Below are 20,051 nucleotides of genomic sequence, written 5' to 3'. Positions count from 1 at the left end.
TTAACTCAGGAAGAGGACCTTAGTGTTGAAGCAATGAACGACAATCTCATGGGCATCATTAAGGAGTGCGCAATAGAAGTCGGTGGTAACGCCGTTAGACAGGAAACCAGTAAGCTATCGCAGGAGACGAAAGATCTGATCAAGAAACGCCAATGTATGAAAGCCTCTAATCCTACAGCTAGAATTGAACTGGCAGAACTTTCTAAGTTAATCAACAAGCGTAAGACAGCGGACATCAGGAACTATAATATGGATAGAATTGAACAGGCTCTCAGGAACGGAGGAAGCCTAAAAACAGTGAAGAAGAAACTAGGAATAGGCAAGAATCAGATGTGTGCGTTAAGAGACAAAGCCGGCAATATCGTTACTAATATAGACGAGATAGTTCAAGTGGCTGAGGAGTTCTATAGAGATTTATACAGTACCAGTGGCACCCACGACGATAGTGGAAGAGAGAATAGCCTAGAGGAATTCGAAATCCCACAGGTAACGCCAGAAGAAGTAAAGAGAGCCTTAGGAGCTATGCAAAGGGGGAAGGCAGCTGGGGAGGATCAGGTAACAGCAGATTTGTTGAAGGATGGTGGTCAGATTGTTCTAGAGAAACTGGCCACCCTGTATACGCAATGCCTCATAACCTCGAGCGTACCGGAATCTTGGAAGAACGCTAACATAATCCTAATCCATAAGAAAGGGGACGCCAAAGACTTGAAAAATTATAGACCGATCAGCTTACTGTCCGTTGCCTACAAAGTATTTACTAAGGTAATCGCAAATAGAATCAGGAACACCTTAGACTTCTGTCAACCAAAGGACCAGGCAGGATTCCGTAAAGGCTACTCAACAATAGACCATATTCACACTATCAATCAAGTGATAGAGAAATGTGCAGAATATAACCAACCCTTATATATAGCTTTCATTGATTACGAGAAAGCGTTTGATTCAGTCGAAACCTCAACAGTCATGGAGGCATTACGGAATCAGGGTGTAGATGAGCCATATGTAAAAATACTGGAAGATATCTATAGCGGCTCCACAGCCACCGTAGTCCTCCACAAAGAAAGCAACAAAATCCCTATAAAGAAAGGCGTCAGACAGGGAGATACGATATCTCCAATGCTATTCACAGCATGTTTACAGGAGGTATTCAGAGGCCTGGAGTGGGAAGAATTGGGGATAAAAGTTGATGGAGAATACCTTAGCAACTTGCGATTCGCTGATGATATTGCCTTGCTTAGTAACTCAGGAGACCAATTGCAATGCATGCTCACTGACCTGGAGAGGCAAAGCAGAAGGGTGGGTCTGAAAATTAATCTGCAGAAAACTAAAGTACTGTTTAACAGTCTCGGAAGAGAACAGCAGTTTACGATAGGTAGCGAAACACTGGAAGTGGTAAGGGAATACATCTACTTAGGGCAGGTAGTGACCACGGATCCGGATCATGAGACTGAAATAACCAGAAGAATAAGAATGGGTTGGGGTGCGTTTGGCAGGCATTCTCAAATCATGAACAGTAGGTTGCCACTATCCCTCAAAAGGAAAGTGTACAACAGCTGTGTGTTACCAGTACTCACATATGGGGCAGAAACCTGGAGGCTTACGAAAAGGGTTCTGCTGAAATTGAGAACGACGCAACGAGCTATGGAAAGAAGAATGATGGGTGTAACGTTAAGGGATAAGAAAAGAGCAGATTGGGTGAGGCAACAAACGCGGGTAAACGACATCTTAGTTGAAATCAAGAAAAAGAAATGGGCATGGGCCGGACATGTAATGAGGAGGGAAGATAACCGATGGTCACTAAGAGCTACGGACTGGATTCCAAGAGAAGGGAAGCGTAGCAGGGGGCGGCAGAGAGTTAGGTGGGCAGATGACATTAAGACGTTTGCAGGGACAACATGGCCACAATTAGTACATGACCGGGGTAGTTGGAGAAGTATGGGAGAGGCCTTTGCCCTGCAGTGGGCGTAACGAGGCTGATGATGATGATGATGATGATGAGATAAAGAAATAATAAAAGTAGAGGTCAATTGTACGTAATCTCGCAGATGTACTTCTTCAGCCGCTGTAAATAATTTAAGAAGAGTGTTGTGACGTTGTTCGAAAGATTCACAGGCATATTAGATCGCGGAATAATATACAGAATAGATTGAGGCCTTCGAAGAACTAAAAGAAGCCCAAAGTATCGCACAGCTCATGAGACTCCAGCAGACCAAAACGGGAAGGGAACTGCTAATAAGGCTAGGCTTCGCGGAATCAATCAAAGAAACCCAAAGAACGGAGGGGATTCCTGATGAATATCGGAAAACATACACTGTTAGCCCCCTACCCAAAAACATGGACCCAAACCTCCACACGGCGCGAAGGGACGCAAGGGCGAAATACGTCGAAAAGTACCTGGCCACAAAAAACACAACAGTATACACAGATGCTGCAGTATACGCCAAGCAAAGAGGCACAAACATAGTAAAGACAGCTGCGATAGTAATAAGCCAGGACTACAAAGAGATCAGCAGCGCGTCAATGAAGGACTGCTCGGTAACGGAAGCTGAGGAAATAGCCGTAGCTCTAGCGGCAGTGGAGGGCTACCGATCCGAAAGGTCTTTAACAATACTCACCGACTCGCAAACTACGTGTCGGAATTACATGAACGGCAGAATAGGACGCAGAGCGCTTTACATCCTCCGCTCCTGCAGGGCTAACAACAAAGTCAGGCATACAATTTTCTGGGTACCGGGACACGCTGGAATAGAAGGGAACCTAAGGGCGGACAAGGCAGCTCGAGAGCACACAAACCGAGCGGCCACATGCACCGACCCTGAGGAACCCATACCAGTCAACCCAAGCTACTCAGACATTTTGAATTACTATAAGGGGGTCCGCATCAAATACCCTCCACCCCACAACAGCCTAAATCAGCATGAAGCAACCTCTTGGAGGAGGCTGCAAACAGGAACATATCCAAACCTAAACACACTAAGCAAGATGTTTCCAACCCAGTATACAGACATTTGCCCCTGGTGCGGCGCCAAGCCCACCTTGTGTCACATTACATGGGAATGCGTTCAGAATCAACAATTCCTTCAAATAAAAGACCCGAGTGCGGAGCAGTGGGAGAGGGTGCTCTCCAGCAGCGACCCGAAAGTCCAGCATGGACTAGTAAGGCACGCTCGCCGAGTAGCCACCCTCAGTGGTGCCCTGGAATAGGGGCGTCGACCCTGCGCAGATGGGGAAGAAGACCGTGAAGACGGCCGACCGCATCTGCCTCCGCAAATTTCTAACCAATTAGAGCAAATAAAGTTTTTCCTCCTCCTCCTCCTCCTTGAGGTCTCGTGTTAGTAAATGCTAAGTATTTTTGAATCATATGAATACATTGTTGCGCCAAAAAAGGAAAATAAAGACTTGGGAAGGAAGAGTACGAAACGACAGATTGAGCGCTGAGAAAGGCTCTTGGCAGCAGGTAGTTAGCCAGTTTCTTTTAAAGAACTTGAAATCGTTGCCAGTGAATGATCCTTTCACGACTAATAGCTCTAGAGATGTAAATAAATTCCTGAAAGGAAACGCCTCTATCTCACACGCTTTTTCTGTAGACGCAGTTGATTTGTTTTACTCACTGCCTCAACAGGAAATGTGTGCCTCTGTTAGGGATTGCATTGACCGCAACGGCGCAGTAGATTTTCAGAATCTAGTGGGCATATCCATTGACAATTTTATGGTTTTATTGGAATTTTACTTAAAGTCCACTTTTATTTCTTTTAACAACAAATTGTATGTTCAACGGCAAGGGCCCTGCGTTGGTCCTGTGCTCTGTGACATTTTCTTGGCTTCAATTGACCGCGACCTGCACAGTTCCTTTGACGATAGGTTCTACCTTAAGGCTTTTAGATATGTCGATGATTTTTTTAATTCTTTTAAAAAGTAACCATGATTTTACTGTTGACCAGTGCATTAGCCAAGTCTTAGATGTTATTAGACTACATGGGAAGGGCATGCTATTTACACATGAAATCTCTTCCATGGCACTCTTCAGCCTTTAGATCTGTCTTTAATTTTTGACAAAGACCACGTATGTTGGCAATATAGCCCACGTGCCCAGAAGGAATTGCTACCGTGTGATTCGGCACACTTAAAGCTAGTTAAAAGAGGAATAGCCACTCTTTGCCTTGAATCTGCTCTCATGAAGTCGTGCCCCCACGCGATGCCGACTAGCTTCGATAAGCAATTGGCGAGGCTACACACAGCCGGCTACCCGAGCTCGGTCGTTGGGACGGTGTCTAAAACATTGCTCCAGAAGGTGAAGGGAAAAAGGCATACGCCTAGGCCCGACCAAAAACGAGGCAAACCCGCAGTGGTGCCATACGCCCACAAGCTTTCCCAGAACTTGAAGAAAGTCGCTACTAGGCTTGGTGTGCCAGTTCTTTTCTCGGCACCACGCAAGTTGGCTGGACTGTGTCCGCGCATAAGCCGCGTTGACATAAAGTCAGGATGCCAGAAAAAGCACACTAGACAGTGCGTAAAATGTGTGACGGACATTTTATACGAAACACCGCTAAAATGTGGGAAATCCTACGTTGGACAAACGGGGAGATGTGTTAATGACCGGGCCTGGGAGCATGAATTGTCTGTAATCAACAAAGGTAATGCGCATTTACCTGCGCATTGCACGGTTTGCCTGGAAGGAACATGCCAGCCACTACTGCGTGAGATAAATATATTTGGCAGGAGTGGTGATAAGTTAGCAAGAGAACTTTTGGAGGCATATCACATAAAAGAGAGTTGCACGAGTTGTATTAGTGACATGTCTGTTTTTCTGTTTGAAAACGAGTTGCAACTGTTAAAAATGTCACTGTAAGCGCTCTAGGAATCACTGATGTACGCATTCGCATTTGTTCATTCTCCCTGCCCTGCTGTAAGAATAAAATCAGTTGAAGTATCAGCGCTCAATCTGTCGTTTCCTAATCTTTCTTCCAAAGTCCTTATTTTCCTTTTTTGGCGCAACAATGTATTCATTAGATCCCAACCAACTCGCCCAGCAACAAGTTCTACTCAACCACATTATTGAATCAGTTTTGATTTAAAAAACAGAGAACATGAATCGCCAAATATATAAAACTAGAGAAAAAAAGCAGTGAGACATATCTGGGGCTACTTACGCAGCACACACAAGATTTCCATCCGCATATAACGTCGAATGTACCGATGAGAAAGAATGAAATGATCCACTGAGCGAAAAAAAAAATACCGGTGTCTAGCTGTGGTCTGGACAAGCGAAAAACAGCACCTAAATTCCCTCTGGCTGTGACAACACGTTACGAGCGCGCCTCGGTGGCGCAGAACGGGCTAAACGGAACACTTGCTGTAGCGATGGCGCGCCAGGGCTTGCGTGAGGGCAGAGGGCATCGCCGCGACGCCACGTCCCCCTCGCTCCCACTCTCGGAAGCCTGCGTTATCCGCGCGTTGCTTCACCGCGCAAACTCTCGCCGGCGTTCCAGTTGCGTCCCGGTAAAGCCAAATCAAAGCCAAGCCAATATCTCAGAGGCTTTGGTCAAGCGTCTCAACGCACTCGCGTGTCCGTGAGAAGTCCGTAACTAGAAGGACTGCTCAGCGATGTCCAATTGTACATTATTACTTTCGCATTCAGAACTCATAAGACGTGCCTAGGTATCCTCGGGTTTTCGGTCCGCCTTAGATTTTTTCTCAGCTAATCAGATTTTTTTTTTAATGTAACATAAGTCTGCGCTAAAATGTTAAACAGCAATGCACCACATTTACACGCCGTCGAAGAGGGCTCAGTACTCCACAGGAGGTCTAATCGTGGTAAACGGAGTTTATTATGCCTTCTACAATGAACTGCCCCCATAAAAGAGTTGACTCGCCATCCCAGCCCAGCCCTGCGAAAGTGGATGTCCAGCTAAGCTGTTGCGAAACCACCATTACAAGTGTTGAAGGGGTATGCATGGATTTAATGATGGTTTAATGATGATTTAATGATGGTTGTTGTTTATTGAAACATATGCTGTTCTGTGTATTGTATAGGTGATTTCAATGCATGTATGCACTGTTGGCTTCACTTTGCTGCGCGCTTGTAAGCTCTACCTGATGACGTTATCAGCCATGGCATCTTTCGCTTGCTTACGAGGGTATGAGTCATTGCTTACGGGTGTATCAGTCATTGCTGATTGTGACAGATGCTTGTTTTGAAGGTGTTCTTTACTGTAACGTACGCTGTGCTGTAGACTGTATGCATGATTCCAATGAAGGTATGCACTGTTCGCTTCACTTTGCTGAGTGCTTGTGGCCCCTGCATTACGAAGGGGATGAGCCATTGCATATTTGCTTGCTTAGGGGTAGGGGGGGAGAGAGGGTAAGAGGCATCGCTGATGATGATAATTTTTTTTCATGGAAGGAGGACGGACAGAAAAAATGCCGACCACCGAGAGGCTGTAAAATAACTATTCTTACTTTATCAAGAAATAACGTGAAACTTCACTTTTTATCCATTGTACAGTAACCTTTCCCACAAGCAGCGTTGCTTCCTTGTTTTTCATCAATTCTACCAATAAAATTTCAATACTTTTTCTATAATCATATGGTAGTGATTTCTATAAGGAAATATTATTTTTTCTTCTTGCTGGCGCAGAGTGAGGTTGGTGCTTTTTTTTTCTTATTTCAATCTATGTTGAAGATTGTTTAACAGTATTATTGTTATAAGTTTTCTGAGAAAATGTAGTTTTGGTTGTCTTTTGTTACCAATTTTCTTTTATTTCGAGTGCCACGAAGTTGTTATCGATTCGCCGTATGCGGTATTCAACACGGAATGTTCTCGGACATGTTCAAACTCCCTTGCGGAGCTCTCCGTTCCAAGGACCCTTTTTCTATCCAAGTATTGCTATATTAATACATATAGGGAATTTGATATTACAAATTCATCATCATTATCGATACCGAACATACGAATGTGTGCGCTCAATACCTTTGAAGGTGGGCCTTTGAATGAAGGCACACACCAACAACTTTCTTTAACTGGCAGTTAAGCAAGCCAGTACGTTCCCATAAGAGGTGTTCTTAGAATGTTGTGACTGACCATGTATAGCACTTCCACTTCCCCCCTACCACACTCTCGCCAGTTTAAAGCTATTGTAAACTTTAACTGCAGTAGCGCAACGGTTACGGTGTCACAGTTTGCACTGCCAGCCTCTATTTAGAGAACGGCGCGTGATAGAAGGCGTAACCGGTCTCCTTCGCAATGCGTGAGAAGCAGGCTCGGAAGACTGAGCAAAGCGTTTTGCCCGCTCGTTTTCCTTTCGAATGTTTTGTTTTGACGTAATCTTTTGTCTTCCGCGTGTTGCCGCGCCTCTCCTGAACTCGTTCTCGAGAGCACTCTTCAAGTGAAGGTCGTACGTGATGTGTACCACACCCTCTGGCAAGTCGATAAAGCCGGTGACGTCATCGTCGCTAGATGGCCGTGTCGCGTATCACTTCCGTGAAGAGAGCACGGAATTTCTTGAGGGACCGGAAGCTTGGCACCCGCGAGAAAGACAGCGCCTACAGCAAAGAAGGGAAAGCAAAAGAAGAGCAAAAAAGAAAGTAGCAGTCCTCACAGAGAGATCAAAGGAGGAAGAGATGGCGGCTGATGATACTCCGCGGGGTCGGCGCCACAGATCGCCACTAACCGAAATGTTCCTTCTCTCCATGATTCTTACAGGTGCATGCGCACGGCGTCGGTGTCAACTTATCGCCGCAGTCGATTGTGCAGAGAAAGTGCCTAGTATTGTTGCTCGGCCACGTGGGAGACCACCCCGTCATTTGCCCGAGAAGCGCGTAGAGTGCGCGCCGAGCACCGAGGTCTTCGAAAAGGCGTGAGCTTAGAAAACGTCGCAAATGGGGGTGGCCAAACTGTCAATTCAACTAGAGACACAAACGATCTGGCACGCGAGCGAGCGGCTCTGTGCTCTTCGCTTTGACGTGCCCACGCACGAGGCGGCGCGTTTTCGCAACCACTGTGAACGTCCAGAGGTGCATGATTCGATTACCTGACAAAGGCGACCTGTCAACTGATGCGGAAGGTGACAGTGTACCGGAAGACGTCGCCATCGAGATTCCATCGTTGCTAGGCCACGCGAGGTGACGGTGATGTGTGTGCTTTCGGACGTATTTGTTGCACGAAGTATTAGGTGCAGTGTGGCTTCCCGCATATAGCCTCCTCTATTTCTCCGCAGGGCTCGTAGACCTGGAGGGGGGGAGGGGGGGCATTCTGTGAGAGTCCACCCAGTTGACTGTTCATTTCGACCACCGCTCGTCTCCTCCTCGCACTGTTTCATCCAATCAGCAGCGGCCGAAATGGACAGTCCACTATTTACGGTAGCACCATTTTACTGGCACACGAGCACCACAGCGCTCGTTTATTCATCCCATTTTGAAGAACTTAGTCCGGTATTTCGCTTTTAATGCTGCCTTCAACGGCAACGGCAAGCAAGGATGACGCAATGGACCGAACGCGTGTTGTCGTGTTTTGTAAACGTACTTCCAACCAACTATTTCTGACCTAGAGGGAGAGAGAAGCTTTAAGGAGCGGGGAAGCTGAGGTTCTTCGCCATAGGAGCGCACTCTGACCTGCTACTCCAGACAGAGGCTAGGTTAAATGTAACGGGATGTTCTTAAACATGGCTGGCTATATTCACCATCACAGTCTAGCAAAGGGCATATTTAGAGGAACTGGCTCAGACACAGCAAAGAGCGGTGCTGTAAGCCATTGCTCCTGTGCAGCGTTAATAGCTTTAAAAATCTTGTATTTTAATTTGTTCCTCGTTTCGTGATAACGGAAATAATTGTGGATTCAGGTCACACCGGTACTGGCAGGCACAACGTGAACAGAAAGCGGTCAACTTCAGCGTTGGAACGCGTGCCTGTTCGATGAACTCCCTGCCTTCCTGCACTGTCAGTATTGATCAGATAACCATACGCATAAACTAGTCTGGAGTTCCCTGTTCATTCGACTTTAGAAAGCTTTATCTTCATTGTTACCTTTCGCGACCTGCGAAATTAACGAATTCTTTATATTTCTTTCCTCCCAATATATCTGTAGGCATTCTTCCGAATTGAATTGAATTGATTTGAATGTACCAAACCATGATTTGATTATGAGGCACGCCAAATATTTATTTATTTATTTAATATTTTATTTATTTATTTATTTATTTATTTATTTGTTTGTTTGTTTGTTTGTTTGTTTGTCTGTTTGTTTGTTTTTCACATACCCTCAAGCGCCAAGGCATTACAGGGTGGTGTGGGGTACATGCGTAAAACAATACTGATTGCAACAAATTTATAAAATGCAAGCAAAGTGTGCTGTGGACGTAATCGTTAAAAAATCAGATAACAAGAATACTATGAAATTCAAATTATATAAACCTAGCGATACCTGAACTGGACAAAAGGAAAAATACGGTGCTACAGCGCATGTGGTCACGTGGTGCGCGGGTTTGGCAGGAAAGTACACTGTGTTCGATTGATACAATATCTTCAGGAAGGTGGTTCCAGTCGTTCGTTGTATGTGGAATAAATTAATATAAAAATCGGGCTGTGTGAAAAAAAGTGCCTTCTACTTCGCTCACTCACTCATTCCTACTTTATGACGGTGATCAACTCGAGAGGACAGATAAGTAAGAGCTAGAATGAGCTCCCTGCTAAGAATATGATGATGAAATACTTTATGAAAAAGGCCTAAGCGAAAAGCCTTTCTGCGCAGTGATAAAGATGGCAGATGCAAGTTGCTCTTTATAAAGGTTATGCCAGAAGTACGATCGTAGTTTGAGTGAATGAAATGAGTAGAATTGTTCTGAACTATTTCAGGACGATTAACCAGAGTGGCACTGTAAGGGTCTCAAATAGCAGCAGTGTACTCCAACAGATCAAACTAGTGTTTCATGCAATGAAAGTTTCAGTGATGAAGGGGATTTGCTAAAGTTTCACCGTGAGTAGCCTAACATACGATTTGCATTATTGATTGCGGAATCAATGTGACAGTGCCAGGATAAGTCAGGTGGTATAGTTACACCTAAATAACGGTAGGATGAAACATGTTTCAGCAGGACGTGGTTAGCCATGTATGCCGGTACATACACGTCGTGCCTAGCAAGTCATCAGCTTGCATTTCTTGGTGTTTAGTTTCATGAGCCAGTTTACAGCAAGCGGCCATGTTATTTAGATCAGTTTGTCGAATTTCCTGGTGCTCATCATCACGAATCTCACGATACAGTACACAGTCATCAGCGCATAGGTGAACTGACACACAATCGGGCAAGACAGAAGACCTTCTTCTGTCTTCTAAATACAATACAAATGAAAGTCTTGTTCAAGTGCACACAGTTGGACATGGGCTTGAAGTGACTTTTGAAGGTGTGCGGCAAGCAGAAAAATGAAAATTATTCTGGGTGTGCTACATGTTTGTAGCATTAGGGGAGGATTTATCACCGAGCATGAAGATCCACACGGTGATTATCTGATTAGGTGTTTAAAGACGTCAATGCAAAATGAAAGCTAAGCTTTTATTGCGATACTGCTTATACTCATGCTAGAGACGTATTCACACCGCCGCCGCCACATTCAAGATGTGACGGTATGGACGCGCGCCCGAACTGCTTGGAAGGCTGAACTGTGTCCAGAGAAGTTACGTGCGTTTGGCTGCAAAAGCGATGAAGCCAATGAACACACAGTCACGCTCCATTCAATTGGCTCTGCCAGGTCCCGGGAAGCGTTCTGGCTTCCGCTGCTAGCATAAGCATCGTTAATTAAATTAATTTAAATCAAAATTTGGGGTTCTGCCTGCCGAAACCAGTATCTGACTATGAGGCCCGCCGTAGTGGGAAACTCGCTGTTATTTTAACCACCGGAGATACATTAGCGTTGCACCTAATGTACGTATGGTACAGGGGAGTTATGGCATTTCGCCTCCATCGAAATGCGCGACGACAAAGCCGCTAAGCAAGCACGGCGAGCGTCAAGCGTTGTGCGCCCACAGATCAACGTTCCTGCTGAGAAGCTGTGCCCATACCACAGCGCAGTGCATACACTAGTCTGAGCGGAGTGGACTGTAATCGTTAAGCTAAATCTTTCTAGTCCTTTCTTTGGGCGCTGATAAATGCCAACGATTTTTAATGCGAATGTTTCGTTGTGAACCCGAATTTCGTGAACATGGCTGCTGTAGGTGCTGCAGGGCGCTGCTCCTATCTTGCCAAATCGCTTTCTTGATGATGGAACGTTTTTCTCGCCAAGCGTTCCGCAAAGCTCACACGCGACTGTTACCCCTGCTCTGTCCTCTCCACATAGAGTTTCCTTGCATAATTGCTAGAGGGAACTCCGGCGCTGTAATCGTTCAGCCATGGGAATGATGGGAAATAAACAGATTTGTCGGATCTTCGGGCTGTGGATTCAGGCGTTCTTGTGGCTTTGTTCATTACGTTTTATATGCTTCTGAGTAATCTATAACTTTCGAAGTGAAGAAGAGGTGGCGAACATGTACAATTGCTACTAATTGCAACAGTTCGGCTTTTCGAGGTGGCCATATCGAAACGCGTCAAGCGTCTCAACGCACTGCCTTGCCCGCGATAAACTCGTACGGCCGTTTTATGCCGCTTGTCGATACGTGCGTCCGTGGCGTAATGGTTTCAATGTCGGGCTTCTATGTTAGAGGTCCTTTGTTCAAATACTGCCCTCGGACACCTTTAATGGTGTTTACTGAATTCCGTTGAAAATGGCGAGCTTAGAAAGTCACGAAGCCGTTCTAAACCAGAAGGACGAAGTTTAGGCAAATCCATGTACTCCATTATTCCCATGCTGGCTGAACCGCTCCCATTGCCACCCCGTGGGTACTAGCGCCACTGTTCCCTCTAGTAATTCTTGTATGAAACTCTACGCCTACTCTCTGCTCTCCTCGACCCTACCCGCAACTTCGCTGCTTGTGAGCGTGCGCCCTGTCCCTCGGTGCATTTGTATCGCAGATCCACGAGCAACCGTCCCCAACTGCCGACAACTACTGCCAACCTCGAAAACCAGTGAAATAGGCAAAGTATTCGCCTTATTAAGTAAACAATTCCCGTTTTTCAGTTGAATACGAACGGACAACTGCGCGGATGTTATACGGGTGCTGTACCACTACTTCCCCAGCGCATTTTATTAACTGCTATTTTATTGCCTGCTAACCGGCTGGTAATTGGCTTACACTCCCAGAACACTATTCACCGTCTCACTTGTAAGGCACAGCAACCGCGGGGAAACTTCAATTTTCTCCCAAGAAATTGCCATAGCTAGACCGGCAAGACCTATCCTCTTACTTGCAACGCACAGCGACAGCGTCGAATTCTCCACCATCTCGCGAGAAATTGCCTTGCATCCACTACTTGTATGCCTTCAGTGGGCGTCATGGCTCTCCAGGAACGAAAATCTTCGAATTATGATCATGCGCGGCGCTGATGATGACTCGTGTAAGCAAATGTGACGTATGACTGCGTGACCATGAACCACGTAAAAGAGCGAGAAATCGGTTTCAACGAAGACTTCATTGATTTTTTCATTGGGGCCTCAGTGGTGCTAGCCCTTGTAAGCCGGCTTCGATCTTGGAAAAAACAGTCCCGTGAGTGCACTTCTAGACGATAAAGGGCAATATTATTGTGTACGTACCAGATATTGACGTAGCAGTGCAACAGTGTCGCAGGCAAGGGCTCTTTTCGGAGCTCGTCCGCAGTCGTATGATTACGTGTCCAATGCATATCTGGTAGACTCCAAGCAACAACAGTCAGTAGCTGTTTACTTTCCGAATACTTTAATAGCCGCAAACACACGGAACCAACCACGAAAAAAAATGAGAACCCGAAACAGAATCCTGGGCTTGGTGTTCTTGTTTCACCTGACTATTATCCTGCTCTATAGAATAAGAACCTGTAGAGCGTACGCCTGTGTTAAATAGGTAGCATGCGCACAAAAAAAAAAAAAAAAACACACACACACAAACGAAAGGATGGACGTAGATGCTTTAGAACAGCCCACATAATTGCTCATAGAGAAATTTGAAGAAGCCTTGGTTATTATAGGATAATATAGAACATTGAACATAAAAAAAAAAACGAAGATTCCGCTTAAAAGCGAGAATAGACGGCTAACGTACCACCCTGGCATTTACTGAAGGCAAAACAATTTCAGGCTGAACATTAAATAAAGTGAGAGAAAAGGAGATCGCCTAGCTGTGAAACAACAAAGAAAAATGGAAGAAAAGACGTTTGAAAATTTTGCGAGATAGCGTAATTACCGGATTTACAAGCGAAAGAAGACGGATTGAGATGTTCAAAGGCAAGAAATAGTTGTGATATAAATATGTACGGATAAGACATGGCTCGCAGAAATGAATAGCGAAAAGAGAGCAAATGAATGCCACCGCGCTTGTTGTACAGAAGGACATTTCGCAAATATGGCAGAAGAAGGAAAAGCACGTTGAACTCTCTGCTTACACTTGTACCAAAAAACAGCAGTAATGAAAGACTCTGCTTCCCAAAAGAAGCCACTAAAGTACCCTGCACTACCTTAAGCTGCACGACAAGATACCGGCTGTAGTAAAAAAAAAAAAGAGAGAGAGAGAGAGAGAGAGAAACGTTAAATCAACGGAAATGTCTGGTCCGCATCGTGATACAATCGGAGTCTGGTGAGTACTTCACTGGAGCTGTGAGAAGATCATTTATTGCTGGACGGTTACGAGGCGGGCACAGGGTTCGAGTAGAAGACATCGGCCGGAGCGCTGGGAGCAGTGCCGGGCTCGTTGGTGGAGACACTGGCACGGAAGCCTCCGGCGTCGGCGACGTAGTCCACGCGGCGGGACACGCCGAACGCGTCCGTGTAGCCGTACGACCCCGTGCGCGAGTTGGTCTCGTCGCTGGTCTCCTCGTGGTAGTGGTGCGAGCCCTCCACGGGGTTCACCGCATCGTAGCCGAAGTGGTACGGCTGCGGAGGCTGCGTGTCGAGGGCGTCGAGAACAGAACGGTGTACGGTGAGCCACGGAACATTCGAAACCTGATCTACCAAGTGTACATGAATTATCTTGCAGGAAGAGAACTGCTGCGCACTGGCCAACGTTTATGCGCATGCGTATCTTTGTTTGCTCATTTACTCGTGCCAGTTCTGTTTGGCTTATTTGACAACCGAATGTGGAAAACCAGGCGGCAGATGTTGCCAGCATTTCGAATGTTGATAAATACGTGAATGAATAAATAAATAAAGACTCCTTTCCCGGATGTCCATACTGGTGGAGCTTGAAGCGGACATTATACGATGGTGGGGCATTAGCGGTCGTTTTCGGGGTTCACGCCATTAAAATCATGATAATCAGCAACTGTCATCATCGGCTGCCATGTAACGCTCCCTCGAAAAGCACTTATAATTACTCAATTGGCACTTTTAGTTGCCACTTGAAGTGAGCACTTGAAAATTTAATTTGACAAACAGAAATACTTTTATAGCCGCTTTCAAACCTCACTGATGTCATTGCAGCAAGCGAAGTGCGCAAAACCGTAAGCGATAGAAACGAAAAGCAATATTATTTTAAATCATTACATTATTTACAATAAACAACAATTGTTTGATAATCGTTAAGATTTAGTACAATGTAGCAGCAGCAATCTTCTATGAAAATTTTACTTCATTTATATCTAGGAACTGCAATATTGCGCACTTACGTAGATTGGCTCCGGGTAAATAAGCTGCGACATGGCGCAGGCCACAATGCCGAGGAAGATGAGCTGAAAGGAAGAAAAGAGGAAAGAGGCTGGCTATAAAAACAGCACGCACACCATTTGTTTAGGAGAAATCGTATTTTTATCAGGGACTGAGAACTGTGCTATACTGTACTCCTTATTGCGGATTCAACAATCGCCTTAGCTATGACACATATAGATTGTTCACCTTCATTCGGAAGTTTGTTTTATAATGAGCGTTTGCAGCGTTTCCTCAGAAAACAAGGCTGTAGCACTGTCAATTACATTCGGTATGGTTTTTCTCTTCTCCCTTCTTTACCCATCTCGCCTATACGTAAGGAAACTCCGCAAGGTCATTAATTCAAGAGCCCCTACACAGCATTTGCAGAGCAGTCGGTATGGACGACAGCGCGGCTTGCAGAAACTGCGGCGGCTAGGAGACCATCGAACACGTGCTTTGCCACTGTCCTCAATACAGCGCGCACCGGCTGTCACTAGCGACCGCGTTCGCACGCCTGGACGACAGGCCACTTTCAGAACAGTCAGTTTTGGAATGCCGACGTGAACTGTCGTCGCAGCAAAAGTCTGTCAAGGCTTTGTTGACTTTTCTACGTGACAGTGGCCTATTAGAAAGACTATAATGACCCCATTTCATCCCTTTTCATATTTTTTTTCTCACGCTTTTATTTTGGTCACGCTCTCTTTTCCGTCTTTACTTCCCCTTTCCCTTCCCCTAGTGCAGGGTAGCAAACCGGAGGTTTTAAGTCTGGTTAACCTCCCTGCCTTTCTCTCATTTCCATCTCTCTCTCTCACTGTTTTGGTGAGAGTTGCTTTATTTATGCATCTTTGTCTGCTTCTAGGAAACAATGGATAATGAGATAGTACACGCAAGCATAACGTGAAGTGGACCCCGCTTTGACCTGGCATCGTACTAACCTGGCCTTCCCGGAATCTACTATTGGCCTGTTTCAACGTCCTACTTACAAACATTTAGAAAAGTTGCAATCCATAGCAAAATTTTCATGGCCACATATGCGACTTCAGGAAAATATTTAAAATTGTCAAAGAGACTGATTTGGCAAGATGTTTACATGGCTAACTACTTATTTGGCATATCTTTTGGGAGTAGGTAATTAACTTTGCTTTGTAAACATTGTCAAGTTGCGAAATCGCTGACAGCTGTCATTGCGGGTTAAAATTGCTTTGTGTCATTCTTAGGAAAACTGAACGCTTGCGAGGAAAGACGGTCTTATTTAATAAATATTGTTGCAAATTATGGCATGAGTTCACTATAATGATATTAAGGGGGTAATAGAAATAGCGCAAAGGAAGTGTGGGGTTTGAACGATCTGCTCAGTACTTTTGCCAAACTAGGCTCTTATATTTAGGAGGGAGCGCTGGACAAAAAGTAGAATAATCTGGTCGTAAGCTGTGCGTGACTGCAAGCAGGCCAAACGCAATATTTGGGCTATCACAGCATACTGAAAATGCTACTTTCTCTGCTACAAAATTTTTACGCAACTTTTTCAGCACATGTATAATAATCAACACAAGCAGATCAGTATATTGCCCTTGGCAATAAAACAAGACACCAGAATGTAAACGCGTCCCTTGGCCTTACTTCACGTTGTGAATATGACGTGCTCCACGCGAAAAAAGTTTGCAAGGAAACGCGTGGTCCCACTAATACATTGTCTCTATCATGCTATATATACAGTATCAGTCAACTTGCTCGCGTTGTTTACAACATTATGTCCCTTGGCACATTTCCGTCTACAGGATGCTATAGCACTACAGGTGTTGTAAGACACCAACATAATCAAGCTTTGTGAAAGCATAACTTCTAGCTTTATGTGCAGCGTAATTTAGAAAGGGTCTAAAAAAAAGGGGGGGGGGGACTCCAGTGACATTAAGGCAACGTCTACCTTATAAACTCTGGAATTATGCCATATATGAATACTGTGTTTAAACTGCTAAAAACAATTCAAGATGTTATCCTGAAATCCGAATACCCAAGAAAGTATACTAAAGCACAGGGCGACGTTTCCGACTTCAATTTATGCAGGGATGCGCTTTATTCAAGGAGATAGAGTGCTTAGTTCGAGGCACAAACGAATGTTCGTGAGTACTCAAGCAAAACGGAAGAAAACATGCTTTTAAAGACGGGGTGCATAGGGCCGCCACCTGACGTGCATTTGATATGCATTTGACTTGAGTGATGTACATTTCATTGGTGTGGTTTAACTCGGCACGCAGGTGCTTTGACGGACAACATAGTAGAGGCTTGCGGATTAAATTTGAGCACCAGTGTTTCGTTAAAATGCATCAAAAGCTTGCTACACGATCGTTTTAGCTTCATACACTCATCGATATGCAGTCACCGTGGCAAGAAGTCGAACCCATGACCTCACTGTAATCAACAGAATGACACAACTACGCATACCGCTTGGCGGGTAATCTGCATTTGTCCATTCGGACCACTCGTACGAAAATGACGGCTCGCCCTTCTCTGACCCTGTTTTTTGACTGCGCTAATCGAAACAACTTAACTAACAAAAAAGAACAATAATACACTAACCTCTAAACCTATACCGGTTTTTCAGTTACAACAGACTTCATTTGTAGTTAGCACTATCGGAAGGTTTTCATACGTGGTACAGTGATGCGGAATTATTGACAAAAATTTATGACAGCTGTGTAAAAAGAAACACGACACCTACATAAACATGCGTAACGTGTAGGGTTCAGGCGGGAACATTTTAGTGGGTGCACCTATATCACAATCTTTCTTTAGTATGCAGAAGGCGCCGACTGATGTTAGTCGTGATTGCTGTCTGTTTTACAGGCACTTGACATAGCCACTGGTAAGAGGTTCTAACGCGAATTAATTAATTAAAGCAGAACGTCGTCGTAATGTGCAATCAACAGCTCGTGTTGGGACTCTCGATACGTTTTAAGCACGCCACCTTTTTTTTTTTTCAGCATTTCTCGGGGTAGAGAGTCTCCACGAACAATCGGTAATTGAAATAATCTATGAATATTTTTGTTCCATCGCGTACGTACTAATGAAATATATAGTATGCAAGAAATACTAGAAGTTCGTGAACCTAGATTGTGTTTGGCTACATAATAGATACTTTAAACTTTTTCATTGGATAATATAGTCGTGGAGTCAAAACGAACAAGATCAGCTAGAGAATTATTGATGTTCATGAAGCCTAAGTTTTGCAGCTTTCATTATTGAAACTTGAACCACTTGTAAAATTTTACGAAAGCCTGACGACTTAGGAGAGTTTTCGCAGGAGCATGAAAAATGAAACTCGATTTTAAGGAGTGAAGTGCACGCAGCAACTGCAGCCGACGCTGGCGTGATGAACAAGTAAGCGCTTGCGCGTGAAGAAGCCTTTTCTGTGTGCAATCCTTTGACTAACTGCCTCCACTCCAAACGTATCCATTATGGCGAAATGTGTACTACGGGCCACCGATTTCGTCCCCTGACCACCGTTGTAACATGAGGCAAAGCGAAGAACCGATGACAGCGGCGCACTCGGGCAAACGAAACCTTCGCAGTCACACAACCGGAGAATCGGGCGTCCCGGGCTGGTATACATGGAGAAGGGAGCACTGATCATGGTCGATCGTCTTGCGCGCGTGGCGATGGAAGAGCCGTCACATGGAGGCACTCACCTTTGCGAGCATTGTGTCGTACGAGCTGGCTTAGCCGTTCACTGCACCAGATAATTCTGTCGCGGATTGTCTCTCCGAACTGGCTCTTTTATACCCTCGTAATGGTTCCCAATGCCGTCGAGTGGCGCGTTACCGTGAATACGCCATCAATATTCCGCGCATCCGGTGCCTCACGTCCCCTTGACTTAATTTGTTCCACGGGAGGAGCACCTGCTATGAGGATTACCGACAGCCTTGCCCGGGGGATGCAAGAGGCCAGGGGGGGGGGGGGGGGTTCAGATTCAAAGACTGCATTAATGGGACCCTGCGATTCTTGAAGCGCCTCTTTGTCTTGCTCTCTCTCTGGAGCACCCTGTTTATCCGCGAAACAAGGGGGGGTGGGGGGGGGGGGGGGAGGGACTCTGGCAGAATTCTGCGCAGCTCTCACGCAGGTCAATTGTTATGTGCCCGTTGTCACGACCGCGATCTTGCGCAACCACGTGAACCCCTCCCCACCTCCACCACCGCCACAAACACAGCCGTTCCTTCGAGAGAGCGCGTCCTTTTTATCTTCGACCTGTGCGCCGTCGTTCCGCAACTTTTCCGCACGACGAGTGCTGAGACGCTACGTATATCGGGAGAGACACCCTTCGGGTCGTCGTATAGTAGTCTCGGTGTTTCTTTTTTTCTTTTCGGCTTACTGCTTTCACCCCGCAGTGCGAGTGCTACGGTAGTACGTGCCCGACGACCGATAACCGAGAGACCCGTACGAGCGTATAGGGGTGCTACTGCCGCTTGTACGAAAATAAGACTCGCCTCTTCCCTCCGGAGGAAACGCCCGAAGCGTAGCCCAGATGTGTGCAGTGCTGTTCGTTACCTTCTAGGGGGCCGCCACCGCGATCTTGATGACCTGACAAGGAGCGCAACGGAACAAGGGGATTTGCGAACGTTTGCCGTTGCAGGCGGGGGTGTGTTGCAAATAAAGAAGCCGCATATTTTTCAGCTTCTGCTTTACTGTTCGTTCGGGATAACATCTATTCGTATCTTTGTACGAGCTTCACCTGCCACCGTAACTCACCGAAATATGCACGATGTCTCGCCGCTAAACCGATCTAAGTTGTAACGAAAAAAAAAAAGAAGACGGTGCCAAGCACTTAGTGCGTAATAGATAGTGCTCGTTTCCGGAGGGAAACACTTAAGCGTATAAGGAGACACGAAGAGAGGGCTGCTCATGTTGCAACGATTCATCGATCCATAGTCGGTGAATAGCTATAGCGCGGCAGCTATGTACAGTTTTGCTGGAAATTACAAATGAAGTAGTGTGTACATGAAATAGGGACTCGTTGAATAATTATCTTGTTTTCACGAACAGAGTGAAACGTTGGCTTCTACTTATTAAGGCATTGTACATTACGGTCTCGGTTCTTTTTTAGTTGTAATTATGGGGGGGACGACATGTATAAGGCAAGAAACAATAAGTTCTACTCGACAGTTTACTGATTACGCACTGAGGTTTGTGCGCAGCGCACATAACCATCTGGGGTTCCAAAAGGACAGCTACTTGAATGCTGGGTGCCGCTGTTCTATATTTGAATGTCATTACCATGATAAAGTGAATGCTGCAGCCTGTTGCTCAGCCCTTTTTTCTTC

General features: G+C 45.5%; 1 protein-coding gene across 1 annotated transcript; it reads right to left on the bottom strand.

The window, feature by feature from the left end:
- Positions 1-12,800: 12,800 nt before the first annotated feature.
- Positions 12,801-18,537, bottom strand: LOC126541346 (cuticle protein 10.9-like). The gene is made up of 3 exons (XM_050188098.3): positions 18,423-18,537; positions 14,718-14,780; positions 12,801-13,995 (listed from the first exon to the last, which is right to left on the bottom strand). The coding sequence occupies exons 1-3, from the start codon at positions 18,432-18,434 to the stop codon at positions 13,738-13,740; spliced, it is 333 nt and encodes a 110-aa protein (XP_050044055.1). The 5' UTR covers positions 18,435-18,537; the 3' UTR covers positions 12,801-13,737.
- Positions 18,538-20,051: the final 1,514 nt, after the last annotated feature.

This window comes from Dermacentor andersoni, chromosome 2, assembly GCF_023375885.2.
Source record: "Dermacentor andersoni chromosome 2, qqDerAnde1_hic_scaffold, whole genome shotgun sequence".
In the NCBI taxonomy this organism is placed as follows: domain Eukaryota; kingdom Metazoa; phylum Arthropoda; class Arachnida; order Ixodida; family Ixodidae; genus Dermacentor; species Dermacentor andersoni.
Note: the sequence above shows the minus strand (reverse complement) of the source record. Positions and strands in the feature narration are given on the sequence as shown.